General features: G+C 45.5%; 1 protein-coding gene across 2 annotated transcripts in view; it reads left to right on the top strand.

Annotated features, from left to right (window-relative positions):
- The window catches only part of tecpr2 (tectonin beta-propeller repeat containing 2), a 28,226-nt gene extending 9,811 nt beyond the window's left edge, over positions 1-18,415 (top strand). For both annotated transcript variants that reach the window (XM_023412483.2, XM_087175667.1), the window contains 15 exons: positions 966-1,224; positions 1,463-1,702; positions 2,048-2,115; positions 2,234-2,349; positions 2,553-2,726; positions 3,059-3,239; positions 4,095-4,236; positions 4,320-4,545; positions 4,750-4,839; positions 4,982-5,079; positions 5,158-5,293; positions 16,427-16,575; positions 16,695-16,836; positions 16,923-17,072; positions 17,211-18,415. In XM_023412483.2, coding sequence (XP_023268251.1) covers positions 966-1,224; positions 1,463-1,702; positions 2,048-2,115; positions 2,234-2,349; positions 2,553-2,726; positions 3,059-3,239; positions 4,095-4,236; positions 4,320-4,545; positions 4,750-4,839; positions 4,982-5,079; positions 5,158-5,293; positions 16,427-16,575; positions 16,695-16,836; positions 16,923-17,072; positions 17,211-17,362 — 2,323 coding nt within the window. In that variant the 3' untranslated portion in view covers positions 17,363-18,415. The remainder of the gene's footprint in view (positions 1-965; positions 1,225-1,462; positions 1,703-2,047; positions 2,116-2,233; positions 2,350-2,552; positions 2,727-3,058; positions 3,240-4,094; positions 4,237-4,319; positions 4,546-4,749; positions 4,840-4,981; positions 5,080-5,157; positions 5,294-16,426; positions 16,576-16,694; positions 16,837-16,922; positions 17,073-17,210) is intronic.
- The last annotated feature ends 603 nt before the right edge of the window (positions 18,416-19,018 follow it).

Genomic DNA, 19,018 nt, shown 5'->3' with positions numbered 1-19,018 from the left:
GTCTGTAGAACATGTTCCTTCATGTCTGTAGAACATGTTCCTTCATGTCTGTAAAACATGTTCCTTCATGTCTGTAAAACATGTTCCTTCACATCTGTAGAACAACATGTTCCTTCAGGTCTGTAGAACATGTTCCTTCATGTCTGTAGAACATGTTCCTTCATGTCTGTAAAACATGTTCCTTCATGTCTGTAAAACATGTTCCTTCACATCTGTAGAACAACATGTTCCTTCAGGTCTGTAGAACATGTTCCTTCACGTCTGTAGAACAACATGTTCCTTCAGGTCTGTAGAACAACATGTTCCTTCACGTCTGTAGAACAACATGCTCCTTCATATCTGTAGAACATGTTCCCTCATGTCTATAAAACATGTTCCTTCATGTCTGTAGAACAACATGTTCCTTCATGTCTGTAGAACAACATGTTCCTTCACGTTTGTAGAACAACATGTTCCTTCACGTCTGTAGAACAACATGTTCCTTCATGTCTGTAGAACAACATGTTCCTTCATGTCTGAAGAACAACATGTTCCTTCACGTCTGAAGAACATATTCCTTCACGTCTGTAGAACATGTTCCTTCATGTCTGTAGAACATGTTCCTTCACGTCTGTAGAACAACATGCTCCTTCACGTCTGAAGAACAACATGTTCCTTCACGTCTGAGGAACAACATGTTCCTTCACGTCTGTGGAACAACATGCTCCTTCACGTCTGTAGAACAACATGTTCCTTCACGTCTGTAGAACATGTTCCTTCACGTCTTTAAAACATGTTCCTTCACGTCTGTAGAACAACATGTTCCTTCACGTCTGAAGAACAACATGCTCCTTCATGTCTGTAGAACAACATGGTCCTTCACGTCTGTAGAACAACATGTCCCTGTGACATCAGCCCTTGTATAATTGTGTGTCATCCTTGTCTCCTGTTGACTCATCTGTCTCATCCTTGTTTTCTTATCCCAGCTCCCTCCTCCCTCCAGGATCCTTGTTCCTCCAGGGTCTTGAGAACAAACAGATCCCAGGAAAGTCATCTGGTCCAGAGGAAGTCGTCCCTCCAACCCCGGATGTAGATCTGCTGCTGGAGTGCACCTTCTCCTACATGCACAACACTGAGGAAGATGATGGACAGGAGCAGCAGCCAATGAAGGAGCAAGAGAACGAGTTTCTGAGCCCTCTGATTGGACCAGAGGAGGAGGAGGAGGAGGAGGAAGAGGAGGAGGAGGTGTGTTGATTGAGACAAACAGACAGAGAGAGAGAGAGAAAGGGAGACTGACTGACAGACAAACAGACAGAGAGACAGATGATAAACAGTTTCATGGACAGACATTGTTGAATGAATTGAATGTGTTTCTGTCAGACCTGGACCCTTACAGAACATCTGGAACCACAATCGTGGTCTGTGAGAAAAACCCAAACAGGTTCACACATCTGGGACTAAACGCCTCTATATTTGTGTACAGGACGACAACCTGGTGCCCCCTGCTCGTCTGGCAGATCAGATGTTTTTCTCCACCGTGTCCTCTCTGGACAAAGAACCTAGTATGTCCAGTGATGAAGAGGGAGACATCTACTCTCACACTCTGCCTGCTGCTGGAGGGGGAGGAGTTGTCCACACCTGTCCATCCAATCAGGCAGAGACAACAACAGACAGACAGACGGACCAGGACCCTCAGGACAGAGACAGACACAAAACAGACCAGGTGAGACAGACACAAGCCAGACCAGGTGAGGCACATACAAACCAGACCAGGTGAGGCACACACAAACCAGACCAGGTGAGGCACACACAAACCAGACCAGGTGAGACAGACACAAACCAGATCAGGTGAGACACACACAAGCCAGACCAGGTAAGACACACACAAACCAGTTTAGGTGAGACTCACACAAACCAGACCAGGTGAGACACACAAACCAGACAAGTTGAGACACACACAAACCAGACCAGTTGAGACACACACAAACCAGACCAGGTGAGACACACAAACCGGACCAGGTGAAACTCTCAGCAGGATTTAATACAATTTTGTCTTTACTTGTTGTAGTTGGCAGAGAGCTGGATGGGGTACTCAGGACCCGGATGTGGAATACTGAGCCTGCAGGTGACTGACAGGTGAGTCTGTCAGGTGACCTGTGTGTTTCAGGTGTGTGTGTGGAGTTAAAAGTAGGGCAGTGATCAGGTGACTGACAGGTGTTCAGCAGGTGTCTTACAGGTGACCTGTGTGTTTCAGGTATGTCTGGTGTCTGGACTTCAAAGGGGGACTGTTCTGCAGTGCTCTACCTGAAACTGGACTCAGTTGGCAGCGCTTTGAAGACAATGTCCACCAGGTGGCATTATCACCTTCAGGTGAGCTGCTAACATCACACCTGACCAATCCTCTGCCCATCTGTTGTAATTAATCTGTTGTTAATGACTGAGGTCAAAGTTAATCAGCAGCTTCTGGTTAAAACACCTGGTTGATTAAAGCAGGCAGCGGCTGTCAGGTGCACAGGTGTATGTACAGGTTTAAGTAGCATTAGCTGGATGCTAATTGTTGCTAACTCCATCAGGTAACCTGCTGTGGAAGGTGGAGCAGAAGAGCATGACGGCGTTTGCTTGTGCCAAAGTGTCGGTTAAAGGAAAACGTCACTGGTACAAAGCTGTGGAGCAAACGGCCTTCGTTGCTCTGAGTGACGACTCCGCATGGATCATCAGGACCAACGGTGACCTCTACCTGCAGACAGGTAACCACCTACCTGTCCTATTGAATGATTGTGTTACAAGAAACGGGTGGATTCAGAGCGACCTAGTGTTGTCTACTGTTATTGGTTGAATCCTGGATGAGGATTACTCATTACTAATGAGGAGGCTCTCTAGGTGACCTGTCTGCCTGTTAGTTAGAAACTGATTCAGTCTCTTCTTATGTCGTTGTTCAGACGTTTATTTTGTTTAAAAAGAACATTTTGATACCAGAACATTCTCAGTGGTGAATCCCATCAGATCTGGCAACAGCCCTGCAGGTGGTGGAGGAGCCGTGTGTGCTGTTGCCACAGTAACCACTGTCTCTGTCCATCAGGTTTGAGCGTGGAGCGTCCCTGCGCCCGCTCAGTGAAGGTGGACTCGCCCTGTGTGTTCAGCCAGGTGTGTGTGAGAGGGGGCGTGGTCTGGGCTCTGAGTGAACACAAGGCTTTGTTCTACAGAGAAGGACTAAACAGCTACTGCAGCGAGGGAGAGGGCTGGAAGTACGACACCGTCAGGTACTGCTACTGTACTACTGCACCAACAACCACACAGTACACCGCACTCAGGCTCACAGAGCGGAACATAAGCTACTTCTTAATGAGTGAGCCAGTACTTCAGGGCACCAGGACTCTGGACACCAGAACAAGGAGGTGTGCATGTAACATTTCTATTAAGAAACTAGAACCACCTCATCCACTCAGAATAGTTTCAGGTCACATCCCCTTTTAACCACAGTCATGTAAAATATTATCCACTTTGTAATTTTGTCATAATTGCTGTGTGAAGTTTTGAGTTATTGTCACACTGACCTTGATCTTTGAACTTTGAACTTTGACCCCCAATGACTCATCCTTGAGTCCAAGTGAATGTTTGTGCCAAATTTGAAGAAGTTCTGTTAAAGTGTTACTGAAATATCATGTTCATGAGAACGGGACAAACGTATGTACAGATGGACAACCTGAAATTAAAATGGCCTCTGTGCTTTCTTTCTGTCTGTCTGGAATAAATACGTTGTGGTTAGGAGAAGAGGTGTTACCAGAGGAGGCATCAGCAGTGAAGGTGTCAGTTGAGGAGGTGTTAGCAGAGGAGGTGATAGCAGAGGAGATGTTAGCAGAGGAGTTGTTGGGAGAGGAGATGTCAGAAGAGAAGGTGTCAGTTGAGGAGGTGATAGCAGAGAAGGTGGTCTATGATAGAATTCAGTATCTAGTTCCTCCATTGAGGAGCCACAGACCAGAACAGTCTGGACTGTGGTGGACTGGACTGTGGTGGACTGTGGTGTTCTTGTGTGTCAGACTACATTCATTAGAAGAACACAGAGTCTGAGAAGCAGCATCAGAGACTTGTCCTCAGTCTATGTCTCTGTCTCTCAGTGAGGCTCAGGGTCTGGAGCTGATGTGCGTCACCCTGGGAGACGGAGGGACAGCCTGGGCTCTGGACGCCAGCGGTAGCCTGTGGTTCAGGACCGGGATCTGTTCGTCCAGACCACAGGGAGAGGACGACCACTGGTGGCAGGTAAAGAGACGCCTCACCTGGACTCTGTCCTGTTTGGTCTCAGCTCAGCAGCCTGTCTCTGTCTGTCTCTGTCTCTCCATCAGATCAGTATTTCGGACTACGTGGTCTTCGATCAGGGTAGTCTGTTCCAGACGCTGCTGCAGGCAACGCAGAGTGTTGCCACAGTAACGAGGGCGCCAGTGGAGCGTGTGGTGGCCTTCCTGTCTCAGTACTCGCAGTGCCAGCCTAGCCTGGTCAGCGCCAACGCCAGCGGAGTCTGGGTCGCATCTGGACGGAACCAGCTGCACCTGGCCCGTGGCAGCCTCGTGGGTCAGTCCAGCAGAGTCTTGTAGAGTCCAATAGAGTCCTGTAGAGCCCAACAGAGTCCAGCAGATTCCTGTAGAGTCCATCAGAGTCCTGCAAGTCCAGCGGAGTCCAGTATAGTCCTCTAGAGTCCAGTAGAGTGCCATAGAGTCTAGCAGAGTCCAGCAGAGTTTTCAGTTTTTCAGGGCTGTTTGTGTTCGGTTCCTTTAGGAACTTTCTGGCAGAACGTCGTTCCAAGAGGAACCGTCTCAGCCACCAGGTGGACCTTCATCACATCTTCAGCTGTGCCCCATAGAGAAGGTAACGCAGCTTGGCACACCTGTACTCAGTCTCTGTCTGGTCCTCATACTTTCCCCAGTGCTCATTCAGGTGCTTGTCATCTGCCACCTGGAGTCCCCGTCCCGTCTTTCATATGTCACATGAAACAATCCTGTGTTCTCAGGTACATTCCTGTGGTTGGCTCAGAGCAGGAAGGATCTGTTTTGTGTTTGGGATCAGGATGGGGAGCTCCGCCCCTCCTCCGTACCTTTGCCACCTGAGGTAAGAACATCTGTCTCCTTTCTGACTCTGATTCTACTGGTCTACCTGTGTGTGCTGCTCATGCTCATGTGTGCTCAGGTGGAGATAACTCACCTGTCTGCATGCCGTGACGCTCTGTGGGGTTTGGACACTCATGGTCGAGTCAGTATTCGTACACTGTCTCCTTCCTGTCCCACCGGACTGCACTGGACCCCCCTGGACCTCAGCCAGCTTGGTATGTACCTGAGCCGTAAGGGTGGAGTTGTACAGGTGGAGTCGTACTGGTGCATGATTATGTGAACAAAGACTGTTGAAGCTTCACAGGACAAGGACTGAGAGACCTGTTCACATGTTAGTTTAATACACATTTAAAACATGTTAACATCATTGGTCTGATATGTGATTGGTCAGTGTGTGTTTGTTTTTTCTTTTTTCTTTTTTTGGGGGGGGATGTGTTACACACACACAGCTGTGTTTCTCTGTCACTGACTGACAGTGCAGGTTGTGTAACAGGTCTGTCATTCAGAGGTCAACAAGGAGTTTGTGTGTCTGTGTGTGTGTGTGTGTGTGTGTGCGTGCGTGCATGTGCCTGCGTGCGTGCGCGTTCGTGTGCGTGCGCGCGTGTGTGCGTCACACTGTAACCTGACTGATAGGGTTAGATCTGTTTTTAGTTTCTCTGCCCTTCTCACTATCACAGACCACATGTCTGTTTCTCTCTTTCTCTCTCTCACTCACACACACAGGCACATTGACAACAGACTCTTCTGTCTGATTGGCTAAAAACCACAACACATACCTGTTTATTTGCATATAAAGCAGAAAGTGAGATCTGACCACAAGTGGTCACATGAGACACATTTTAAATCCAAGTGTGAACTGAAGAACTCAGAGCTGATCACTGATTGGATCACTGAAGACACATGTTAATAGCAGGTCTGAACAGGACTGAACAGATCTGAACAGCTCTGAAAGTCTGAAAAGGTCTGGGCCTATGTCAGACTCCATCAGCAGCTCGTTCACATAAATATCATCACCAGACTGTTTCCTACAATAAGAGCTTTGGTAATGAATCCAGGTACTTTACCAACCAGGAACCAGGATGTAAAGGGCACCATCAGAACCCGACCCTGGTGATGTTATAACATGATGATTCATGTTAATTATAATTAGATAGATAGATAGATAGATAGATAGATAGATAGATAGATAGATACTTTTATTTATCCCCTAGGGGAAATTAATTTTTCCATTAGCTCATTGTTGATGATGATAATAATAATAATAATAACAGTGGGGGAAGGCCCTGCCTCAGGTGGAGGAGTTTAAGTATCTCGGGATCCTGTTCACGAGTGAGGGTAGGAAGGAGCGGGAGATTGACAGGCGGATTGGGGCAGCGTCAGCAGTGATGCGGGCGCTGAATCGGTCCGTTGTGGGGAAGAGGGAGCTAAGCCGGAAGGCGAAGCTCTCGATTTACCGGTCGATCTACGTTCCAATCCTCACCTATGGTCATGAGCTTTGGGTAATGACCGAAAGAACGAGATTGCGAATACAAGCGGCCGAAATGAGTTTCCTCCGCAGGGTGGCCGGGCTCAGCCTTAGAGATAGGGTGAGTAGCTTGGTCATCCGGGAGGGACTCGGAGTAGAACCGCTGCTCCTCCATGTCGAGAGGAGCCAGTTGAGGTGGTTCGGGCATCTGGTGAGGATGCCTCCTGGACGCCTCCCTGGGGAGGTGTTTCGGGCATGTCCCACTGGGAGGAGGCCTCGGGGCCGACCAAGGACACGCTGGAGGGATTATATCTCTCGGCTGGCCTTGGAACGCCTTGGGATTCTCCCGGAAGAGCTGGTGGAAGTGGCTGGGGAGAGGGCTCTCGGAGTCCACTTTGCTGAGGCTGCTGCCCCCGCGACCCGAATCCGGATATGCGGGAGACGGCGACAACGAATAAATAAACAATAATAATTAGATCAGACCACTTCCTTTGGCTGATGTGCTGTATAGTCTGATGGCAATGGGAACAAAGGATCTCCTGAACCTCTTTGTTCTGCAGCACAGTGAGATGAGATGTTTGCTGCACCTGTAGCTGCTTTTTTGTCCTGCCAGGATGTTGTGGAGAGGATGGTTGGTATTGTCCAAGATGGCCTCCATCTTACATTGCATGCGTTTCTCCACAACAGTCCTGAGTGAGTCCAGACTCCTGCCAAGCACAGACCCAGCCTTTTTGACCAGCTTGTCCAGTCTCTTTGTGTTCATGTCAGACATGCTGCTGCCCAGCAGACTGCAGCATAAAAGAGTACACCTGGAGTAGGACGCACTCTCCAGTGGCTCTTGCAGATTTTAAGTTTAAAACTCCATTTCAACAAAGCCATACAAATGAAACTTTGGGAAATTTACCCAGTAACAGTTTGAGAACTTTTATACGAGAACGGGCACGTCGAAAATGCCGAGAAAAACTGATGCAAAACATGACCTGGATGAGGAGAAGGGCCTGCATGAAGCCTCGGGCTCGACTACGGAGACGAGAGCCGGTGAGAGCGCACAGCAGGCGGATAGCAACGATGTGCTAAAGGCCATAACATCACTACACGCAGAGCTAGCACGTGTGAAGTCGGACATTTGCAACAAGATCGAGGCGGAGATTTCATAGGTAACTACCACCTTGAGAGGGGAGATAGCTGCGTTGAGAACCGCAAGTGACACAGCAATATCGGCGCTTAATACCCAAATGGGCGCACAAAACCAAGCTTTGAAGGAGCTAGCCGATGCTGCTAACGACACTTCAGATACAATACAAGAGTTGGAAGACAAAGTAAGAGACTCTCTGGGCAAGTTGAAGTACTATCAGAGAAATGCATTGATCTGGAAAGCCGTTCGAAACGACAGAATCTGAGAGTGGCCGGAATTAAAGAGGGGAATGAAAATGGCCAAAAGCCGAGAGAGTTTGTGACTCAGCTGTTAAAAGAAGTGTTAAACCTTATAGAGGCACCAGTTATAGACCGAGCCCATAGAGCCCTGAGGAAACGACCTGGCAATGATGAACCCCCTCGGCACTTTATTGCAAGGCTGCATTACTGCCACGCTTATGAAGATATAATGCAGAAGGCGATGTCCATCAGAGATCTAATGTACCGGGGCCAGCGGATACAGATATTCAGAGACCTGCCACCTGAAGTCACAAGACACCGAGCTGCCTTCACCCTAGCCAGAAAGTTACTACGCGACAAACCCTGGGTTAAGTTTGGACTTCTGTATCCTGCTAAGCTACGGGTGACACACAACGGGTCAGAGAGGCTCTTCACGGATCCAGAGGAAGCGCGCGAATACTCAACCCACCATTTCGGGTCATCAGAGTGAGGTGATGGTGAGACTATAACAACGGTCCAGATATGTGTAAATCTCATTCCCTGAGATGAACTGAATCTGAGGACTCCAACAGGCGACCAGAAATCACGGCATTTACCGGCGTTTTATTTACATTTAAAGCCACAATTAATGTTATTAGTTTTAGTGTGTTAAAAGATATTCCTTTCACATTTTGGTTTAATAAGCTAAGACAGATAGAAGTTCTCTTGCTGAGCTGACAACAGGGTTAGAACCTTTCCCCACTCCATGTGGTGCCTATCATAAAATTCTTCATGTTCATATGCACATTTAACCCGGATTAGATGGTGGCATCAGGAGAGGAACTAAAGACTGTATCCTAAGGTTCTCTATTCATCATTTGAATATGAATATTCCCAGTTATCGTTAGAATCAATATAACCACAGTTTATTAAGGTTTTTGGTTGTTTACATAACTGCTGAGCTACACAGTTACTGTAGGAGCATGATAATGATTAAGAACAGGTTCTTTGATAAGAGTTGGGGAGATCGGACCTCTGGGGAGGAGGCCTGGTTTCACTCCCAGGTTTTTGACAGTAGGTTGACCCGTGGGGAGACGGGCTTTTTCTTTTCGTTAGGGTTTTTCTTTACGGTGCGCATTGGGACAAGGGCAGGGTGGGCAAAAGTGCTACTTAGAACCAAATACACAGAAATAGAGATGCCATGTCAGAGATCACAGTTGGAGCAGATGTGTCATCATGACTACACATACTGACATGGCAGGGGGAGACATCAGAACAGGAGGAAATCTAACATTTTGCTCGTGGAATGTAAATGGAATTAATGAACCGGTAAAACGAGGGAGGGTACTATCTCATTTGAGACAGATCCAAGCGGATGTGATTTTTTTTTTACAGGAGACACATCTGAAAAATGAAGCGCACAATAAAATTAGAGCCAGTTGGATAAACCAAGTATACCATTCCAAATTTACAGCCAAAGCAAGGGGAGCAGCCATTATAATTCATAAAAATGTTCCCTTTCTACATAAATCTACCATAGCTGACAAAGATGGGAGATACATCATGGTCACAGGAGAGATACATTCCATACCAATCACATTACTGAATGTGTATGGACCAAAATGGGATGACCCAGAATTTTTTAGAAAGACTTTTAGTAAGATCCCCAATATGTCAAGTAGAAATCTCATCATCGGTGGGGATTTCAATCTCGTTTTAGATACCTATCTGGACAGATCATCAAATCAGAGATCACCCAAATCCAACGCTTCCAATTTTCTGAATGCATTTATTAAAAATACCAATTTGGTGGATGTGTGGAGAATCTTAAATGCAACCGGTAGAGAGTATTCGTTTCATTCTCGAGCTCATAATGTGTACTCCAGAATCGATTTTTTTCTGTTAGACAGCAAACTTCTATCTAGGGCAAATAAGGTAAATACCACAACATAATAATCTCGGACCACTGCCCGGTTTCTGTCTCACTGAAGCTGCTTGAGCTGAGGAGAAACTTTAGATCCTGGAGGCTTGATCCACAGTTGCTAACAAGAAAACGATTGCGAATATTTGGAGACTCAGATAGAAATATTTTTTGAAACAAATGATAAAGATGATATCTCCCCAGTTCTTTTATGGAAGTCTTTCAAAGCATACATAAGAGGATGCATTATTTCATATCAGTCCTCACAAAAGAAACGCAACAATCAAAAGCAGGCAGATCTAGAGGAGCAGATACGAAAATTAGACGCAGAAAATGCTGCTCAGCCCTCTGCAGACAAACACAATAAATTCTCAGCCCTCAAATATCAGCTCAATACATTTCTGTCTGAAAAAATTTCTAAAGCCTTTACTTTTACTAAACTGATTTTTTTTAAATTTGGGGATAAACCTCACAAACTGTTGGCAAGACAGTTGCGAAAAAGGGAAAGTGATAGAGCTATTCATAAGATAAGATCAGGAACTGGCACCCCTGTCACTTCACACAACGATATTAATAACGCATTTTTCCATTATTATGAGGTTTTATACAGCTCCCAGGCACATGCTCCTGAGACTATGAAACAGTTCCTAAATGCATGTCAAATACCAACATTGTCGGAGAGTGATCAGAATTCCTTAGGAATGGAAATTACAGAGGGAGACATAAGGAAAACAATTAATTCCCTGAAGAATGGAAAGAGCCCGGGACCAGACGGGATAGGTAATGAGTTTTATAAAAAATTTAGTTATAAAATATCCCCATTTCTTCTCAGGATGTATAAGAAGTCCTTGGAGGATGGCAAATTACCATCAACACTGAATGAGGCTACAATAACGCTTATCCCAAAGAAAGGGAAGGACTTAGAGTAGGTGGGCTCATATAGACCAGTGTCACTACTAAATTCTGACTTGAAAATCTTGGCTAAAACTCTAGCTTCAAGACTCAGTCCTCTTGTAACCAAACTGATACATCCAGATCAGACCGGGTTTATCCCAGGCAGGCACTTATTTCATAATGTTAGATGCCTACTTAATATTTTGTATTCCCCCAGACATCCAAAGGAAGATCTTTTCATTCTTAGTTTGGATGCCGAAAAGGCTTTTGACTGTGTAGAATTTCCATATTTATATGCTGTATTAGGAAAATTTGGACTTGGAACAAGATTTATCTCGTGGATAAAATTACTTTACTCCAATCCTATTGCCAGAGTTCTCACTAATCAGACAATGTCAGAGACAATTAACCTATATAGAGGCACTAGACAGGGGTGCCCTCTTAGCCCCTTGTTGTTTGCACTAGAACTGGAGCCATTAGCGGCGACCGTTCGTACAAATAAAGAGATTCACGGTTATGACACAGATTACACCACAAATAAAATATTGCTATATGCGGATGACATTTTGACCTTTATTACAGAGCCAAAAACTTCAATGCTTGTTTTATTAGAGACAATTGATTTATTTAGCTCGTTCTTTGGATACAGAGAAAAGTGAGGTGATGCCAGTGCGATGCAGTGACCCAGGTGCACTAGAACGAACTCCATTCAGATTGGCATGGGAGAAATTCACATACTTGGGGTTAGAAATTACAAAGAAATATAATAAATTATTTGAGGCTAATTATGTGGCTATATTAAATAAGTTTAAAAACAAACTGGAGTTCTGGAAAACCCTCCCTATTTCCTTGATAGGTAGAGTGAATGCAGTCAAAATGGTCTGTTTCCCTCAGTTACTGTACCTCTTACAAAACTTACCCATCTTCCTTAGTAAAACCTACTTTAAAAAACTAGATTCTATGATTCTTTAATTTATTTGGAACTACAAAACGCATAGGATCAGAAAGGGGCATCTGTGCAAAATTAAAACAAATGGTGGGTTCGCCCTCCCAGATTTTGTCAGGTATTATTGGGCAGCAAATATCCAATGCATCTCCTACTAGCTGGATGAGACAGTTGTGCTCGCCAGCTGGCTGGACATGGAGCGACAGGATTGTTTTCCCTATTCGATCGGTGCTATTGTGATGTCTCCCATCCACCTTCAAAAAATCATATTATAGCTACAACCCAATTATACACAGCACTATTCAAATCTGGAGGCAAATATCAAAACAACTCAAGCTTAGGAAGCTATCCTTTACACTCCCAATATCAGCAAATCTATCATTCACCCCTTCTATTGTAAATGGAGGCTTTGATCGATGGAAAGAACTTGGACTGCACAGTGTGGGTGATCAAGGAACAAGGAATACATAAAGGAAGGCTGGGAAAAAGAATTGGGTATGGGGATAGCGGAGAATATATGGAAGGAAAGCCTGAGATATATCAACACTTGCTCCCTGAATGCAAGACAATCCCTGATCCAGTTTAAAATTCTGCATAGGCTGCATTACTCAAGAGTAAAACTACATAGAATATTCCCAGAAATATCACCCATCTGTGAAAAATGTAACCAAGTGGAGGCAAATCTACTTCACAGTTACACACTATGCCCCAAACTAGAAAATTTCTGGACAGCAGTGTTTTCATTTTTCTCAAAGGTCTTCAAGACTACATTACGACCAGATCCACTCTTGATTATACTAGGGACATCAGGGAGCATTGGGAACCTACAGAATATGCAGCGCCACCTTCTATCCTATGGTCTCCTCTGTGGGAAAAAACTTGTTCTCCTCCATTGGAAAAAAACGGAGACACCTATTTTCAAAGCATGGTTAACGGCACTGACTGATACATTACACCTTGAAAGGATTCGTTATTCTCTTAGGGGTAGGTTGGAAGACTTCAAAAGGATGTGGCAACCAATTATTTTTTTCTTGAAACAGGATGTAGGACAACCTGAGTAGTCCTGGGTGGGGGGGAGGGGATGGGTCAGGGAGGGAGTTATTATTTATTTACTTTATTTTAATAAATATATTTATTTACTTATTTTTCTATATTTTTCTAATTTTTCTCCCATCTATTGTTTTTCATTTATTTACTTATTTGTAGGACACATTTGTTACTTATATTAGAAAATAATGAAGCATTGCATGAACCAAAGATGGATGTATTTTTGATATACTGTCTGCTTCACAATAAAAATATTTGAAACATAAAAGAGTATACTGGCCACCACTGACTGACAAAACATGTGCAGCATTGCAGACTGCACACTGCAGTCGTCAAAGAACCTGAGCCTCCTGAGGAAAAAGAGCCGGTTCTGCCCGTTCAGGTAGATGGCATCCGTGTTCAGGGACCAGTCCACTTTACTGTCCAGGTGCACACCTAGGTATTTATAAGTATGCACCACCTCAGTGTCCTTCCCTTGAATGTTGACTGGCTGAAGGGTGGGCCTAGACCTCTGAAAGTCGATGACCATCTCCTTGATCTTGGAGGTGTTCAGAAGGAGACAGTTCTTGTCACTCTATTCACTGAATCCATCATCAGATCCCTGTACTCCTCTTCCTGCCCGTTCCTGATACACGCCACAATAGATGTGTCCCTGAGACACAGTTACCCAGCCTGACATACTGTGGTTGTCTTGTCAGGTAATCCACAATCCAGGATGTAAAGCAGGGATCCAACCCCATCCCCTCCAGCTTGTCTTTAAGAGTGGGGGGTTGGATGGTGTTAAATGCACTTGAGAAATCAAATAACATAATCCTCATGTAACTACCTGGCTCATCCAAGTAAGAATGGGCCTAGTGGATCATGTAAAGGACGGCATCATCCACTCCAATATGTTCTTTGTAGGCGAACTGTAGGGGGTCTAGTGCATGTTCAACCTGTGGCCTCAGAAGGTAGAGAAGCAGCTGCTCCAGGGTCTTCATGAAGTGTGATGTGAGGTCCGTAGTCATTTATCTCAGCCGGTCGTCCTACTTTAGGGACCGGAAGAAAACATGATGTTTTCCAAAGGACCGGGACCCTCCCTGTTTGTAAGCTTAAGTTGAAAATCCTCTGGAGAGGCTCAGCTAGCTGGGCTGCACAGTCCTTTAACAGCCTCGGACACACACCATCCGGACCTGTTGCCTTTCCAGGACGTAGCCTCCTGAGCTCCACCCTCACCTCCTCTGTTGTAAAGGACAGGAGACCCCAGTGTGGAGGGAGTTGCAGCTGCCGTGTCAGGTTGTGGTGCCGTAGGAGAAGCTGCAGCTGAAGCAGTAGGAGAGAGAACAGGTGAGGCTGTGTCGAACCTGTTGTAGAACAGGTTAAACTCATTGGCCTTGTCCACATCACCTGATGTTGCCTGGCTGTTCTTGTCCTTATATCCAGTGATGGTCCTCATCCCCTTCCACACCTCTCTGGTGTTGTTGTGCTGCAGCTTCCTCTCTACTTTCTTTTTGTGGTCCTCCTTCGCCTGCTTTAATCCCCTCTTCAGCTCATGTTGCACACACCTGAGCTTTCTCCCTGTCTCCATCCCTGAAGGCCTCCATTTTCTAGTTGAGGAGGGTCATGATGTTACTGGTGATCCAGGATTTGTTGTTTGGAAAGCAGTGTACAGTTCTTGCTGGTATTAGAGTGTCCATACAGAAGTTAATGTCCATGTTAGTAAGTCCATGGTACATTCAATCATTCTATCAAGGTCAGGGTCCTTGTTTTTATCATTTTCCTGTGATTCCAACAGGACATTCCAATCTGTGCAGTCAAAACAGTCTTTTAGACACTCACTGGCCTCCGGGGCCCAGTTCCTGAATGAGTGGTTGGTTGCAGCCTGCCTCAGTACACAGGGCTTGTAGGAAGGCTGAAGAAAAACCATGATCTGATCTGCCACGTGGTGGTAGAGCTGAAGCAGTGTAGGCCTCCTTGACATTTGCATACAACAGATCAAGTGTCTTATTTTCCCTTGTGGGACAGTCAACATACTGAGTCGAGTAGCTCAGTTGGATGAGCATCCGCCCCATGTTTAGAGGCTACAGTCCTCGCTGCAGTTGGCCCCGGTTCGAGTCCCGCATCAGACAAGCCCTTAGCTGCATGTCATTCCCCCTCTCTCTGCCTCCCCATTTCCTGTCTCTCTCTACTGCACTATCAATAAAGGCACAAAAAGCCCGAAAAAAAACAAAAAACAAAAAAAAACATACTCAGTGTCAAGTGAGAGTGACATGGTTAAAATCCCCCGATTTTGCAATTAATGCATCACGGTGCTGGGTCTGTACTCTCGCAACAGTCTCGTGAATGACGTCACACTCAACTGCAGGCTCTGCTCGTGGTTAAATGTAAACAACAATGGCGACGATGTGTGAGAACTCCCTCGGTACATAGTATGGTCTAAGACCAACTGCCAACAGTTCAATATCCCTACAGCAGATCTTCTAATTATTAGTGAGAGAGGTTGATCCTGCAGACAGCTGGTCAGGACATCACATGACACCGAAGACTGAGAGGAACCAACATGAACTCGGGGAAAGAAGAAAGAAAATGAACAAAATAAATAAGCATTTGTTTTCTCTTCACGATCTTTCACCATGAATGGATCTAAACAAAGATCCCACAAGGAAATTCTCTTTTCTAAACTAGCAGGACTTACAGAACCTGGACCCAGAATGGTCTCACATACAGAGCAGCTGCACTTTGATCATAAACAGTGAGCAGGACGTCAGAGAACCAGCATTTTGTTGTACCACTCATTAAATGTTCTGTTTACAACACACAGTCAGAGATGATAGACAGCTGCAGCAGGTCACTGAAGCCTTTAGGGGTTCAAAGGTCAGTGTGATGGTCTGTCAGCCAGATCTGAAATATGAGGCCGTTTCCCAAAAACAGACTGACCTGGAATCTGCTCTGAAACAGGACATGGTAACGTTCCACCAGGACTGTGGTGGAACCACAAATAATGTTTGTGTTGTAAACATCAAACAATGAAGACAACAACAACTTTATTTAGTGAATTCATGGAATCAAAGAACACTAGTGAAATGTTTATGAGATACAGCATTAAATATATGTGAAGGTAGGGACATACACAGAGGACACGGTTCCAGTGATCCATGAAGAGGTTCTGTTGGACATTGCAGTTATGGTTAGGGTTTTCAAGGATATTTTAGCGGAGACAGTTCAGGGTCATTGAGAGGTTTCCAGTAATCCCTGAGGAGGTTCTGTGGGACCTTTCTGGGGTTTCTGAGGGTGGGTTAGTGGATCATGGGGAGGGGTAGTTCAAGATAAAAGGGTGTTAGGATGTCCATGAAAAATCTCCATTGAAATTGTGTACAGTGGATCTTTTGATGATCCTTGAGTTCAAGGGTGCCCCTTGGTTTTATTGTTGCTTAGTTGTTACAAGTACTTCAGCTTGTGTAAGGGGTCATTGAGAAGGTTCCACGATGAGGAGGTCTGAGGTTGAGATGTTTCTACTGGGCCTGAAGGGGTTTGAAGTTCTAGGGTTCCTTCAGGTTGTTTCAGTGTTCCCAGAAGATGTTTTAAGTAGAGGTGCACCAATCAATCAGCGGGCAACCATAACCCCTTAAAGAACCGTTGGTTTGTGTAGCTGTCAGTTCTCTGGTTTTAAGGTCCAAAAGTCTCAGACCTCTTTCCCATTAACCCAGGGTGTGTTCAGGTAAAAGGTCACCTGTGTGTTACAGGAAGTGTTCGTCTGGTCAGTGTGAGCTGTGGCAGCCAGAACGTCTGGGCTGTCGATGGGCGGGGAGTTGTTTACTTCAGGGTCGGAACCCAACCACTGAACCCGAGCATGATGCTGCCAGCCTGGATCCACATAGAACCACCTGTACAGGTAACACACACTGGATCCACATAGGACCACATGTACAGGTAACACACTGGATGCACAGATAACCAGCTTACATGGTGTATGTTACCTGTCTCGGTAACTGTGACATCATTTCTCTCCAGCCAATAGGAGTGCAGCTGGTCAGTATTCAGACGAGTCCTAACGATCATCTCCTCTGGGCATTGGACAACAGAGGAACTGTCTTCGTCAGAACTGGACTCAGTGATGAGATGCCTGTAGGGACAGACTGGGAGCTAGTGCCAGGTACACACCTGTCTGTCTCACACCCGTCTGTCTCACACCTGTCTGTCTCTCACCTGTCTGTCCCACACCTCTCTCACTCTCTGCAGGGTTAGCAGTCAGTCAGCTGGTCCTCAGCTGTCGAACTGTCTGGGTTCGATGTGTAAACGGAGATTTGGCTCGAAGATACGGAGTCTGTGAACGAAACCCAGCAGGAGACTACTGGAAGAAGATCCCTGGAACCGCCAACTGGTTAACTGGTGAGACTGGTTATACTGGTTGTACTGGTTATACTGGTGCAACTGGTTATACTGGTGAGAGATATTATAACATTAACAACATGATGACTCAGGTGGGTGTATCTGTGTCTCTCTCTCTCGCCCTCTCTCTCTCTTCAGTGACTCCGGAAGACGAGTTGTGGGCGGTGACTGTGATTGGTGGATTGTCCCGTCGGCTTACGAAGCTCCTCCCACAGACTCCCTGTAAACCCTCCTCCTCAGGACCTGTCCTGAGCGGGGACGATGTAGATGACGAATGGGAGCTCATCTGATCTGTGACATCACTGTGATGTCACTTCTTGTTTTTGTTGATCCACCTGAACTGGATTTACCTAATGGAACACTGTGACATCACAGTGACATCACTTCACATGGCATTAAAGTTTAAACAAGATGGCCGTCACAGAGAGTCCAGGTGGCTGCTGGGAAATTAAGTGAACTCAGTTTTATTCTTTTACTGTAACAGAAAGCACTTTAACTATGGGGGGGTGCACTAATACCTACTACAGTTTCTACTCTTTGGAACTGGCCCCCCTTTCATTCTAATCCTGTTCAGTCTCGTTCTACTGTAGAATGTTAAAGGGACATTTCACTCCAGTGGTCAGACTGGTCCTCTCTGGTTCAGACTAGTGTCAGGGATCAGAGTTTGCATGATGCTGTGATATTAAAGGGACCTTTCATATTACTGGACTGGACTTGATGGGGGTGTGGACAGGGTGAAGTGGGGGGTCATTAACTCAGTTTTTACTTGGTGTAATTTTTCTGTGGAGATCAGACTGGTTTAAACTGGTTTCCCACACTGACTCTGACTGGTCTGACCAGTCTGACGGGCCAAACTGAATCAGACTGAACCATCAGACTCAGAATTTAACGTGTTGGTTTACATTTCTACTGTCTGATTGAAGTTACTGGTTTTCCTCCTAGGGGCAATGTTGCCTCAGGTAGTTGTCCACCTGTCTCTGTCTCAGTCACCATGGTAACAGGCAGGAGTGCCAAAAACAGGGACTGATTCATGGAAAACATGTAAAAATGTAAATTTAATAAACGTTTGTTTGTTGTTTAGAGAAATGAGATCTAAAACAAAACCTGTGGAGCACTGTGGACCTGCAGCAAGGTTCAGGTCTGAGGCCTGAACTGGATCTATAGTTAAACCCTAAAAAACACGGATCGCCATGGAAACCTGAGCAGGTGTGACTCTGTTTTGATGTCATCCTGCTGTCAGCTGATTGGTTGGGTGTTTTACTGCTGACCAATAAGAATTCAGTGTGAAGTCACCTATTGTGTGATATCATTCATTAACTTAATAAACATGTTGAAACACTGAAGCAGTGTCAAGTTATTGATTAGTATCAGTTACATTCAGGCCTGGATCCACCACCTGTGTGTGTGTGTGTGTGTGTGTGTGTGTGTGTGTGTGTGTGTGTGTGTGTGTGTGCGTGCGTGCGTGCGTGCGTGCGTGCGTGCGTGCATGTGTGCGCGTGTGTCGGAGACCAGAATTGATGCTCACTTTATTGAAGTGAGAGGGCAGAGATGTGTGTGTACATAAGTGAATGGTAGAGTGCTTCAGACTGTGTGTGCAACAAGCATGACAAATGTGTGTGTGTGTGTGTGTGTGTGTGTAAGTGTAAAAGAGAATAAAAAGTTATTTTTAATCATAATTCTATTTTATTTGTATCACGACATGGTCACAGATCAAAGGCCTGAAGGACAGAAAATAAATAAATATACACACACACACATACATACATACGCGCACACACACACACATACATACATACACACACATACGCGCACACACACACTACCTCCAAGGTGCCTCAGTCACATCAGGACACTGAGGTAGAAACATGTTAATTCACATTTAACAATTGCATCAACATTAACTGTTAAAACTTTAAATATTCTTAACAGGACACCCCCCCCCCCCC

The sequence above is a fragment of the Seriola lalandi genome, unplaced genomic scaffold, assembly GCF_002814215.2.
Source record: "Seriola lalandi dorsalis isolate HSWRI2012SDOR001 ecotype SW California unplaced genomic scaffold, Sedor1 jcf7180002054481, whole genome shotgun sequence".
NCBI lineage: Eukaryota > Metazoa > Chordata > Actinopteri > Carangiformes > Carangidae > Seriola > Seriola lalandi.
This window is presented reverse-complemented; position numbering and strand designations above follow the sequence as displayed.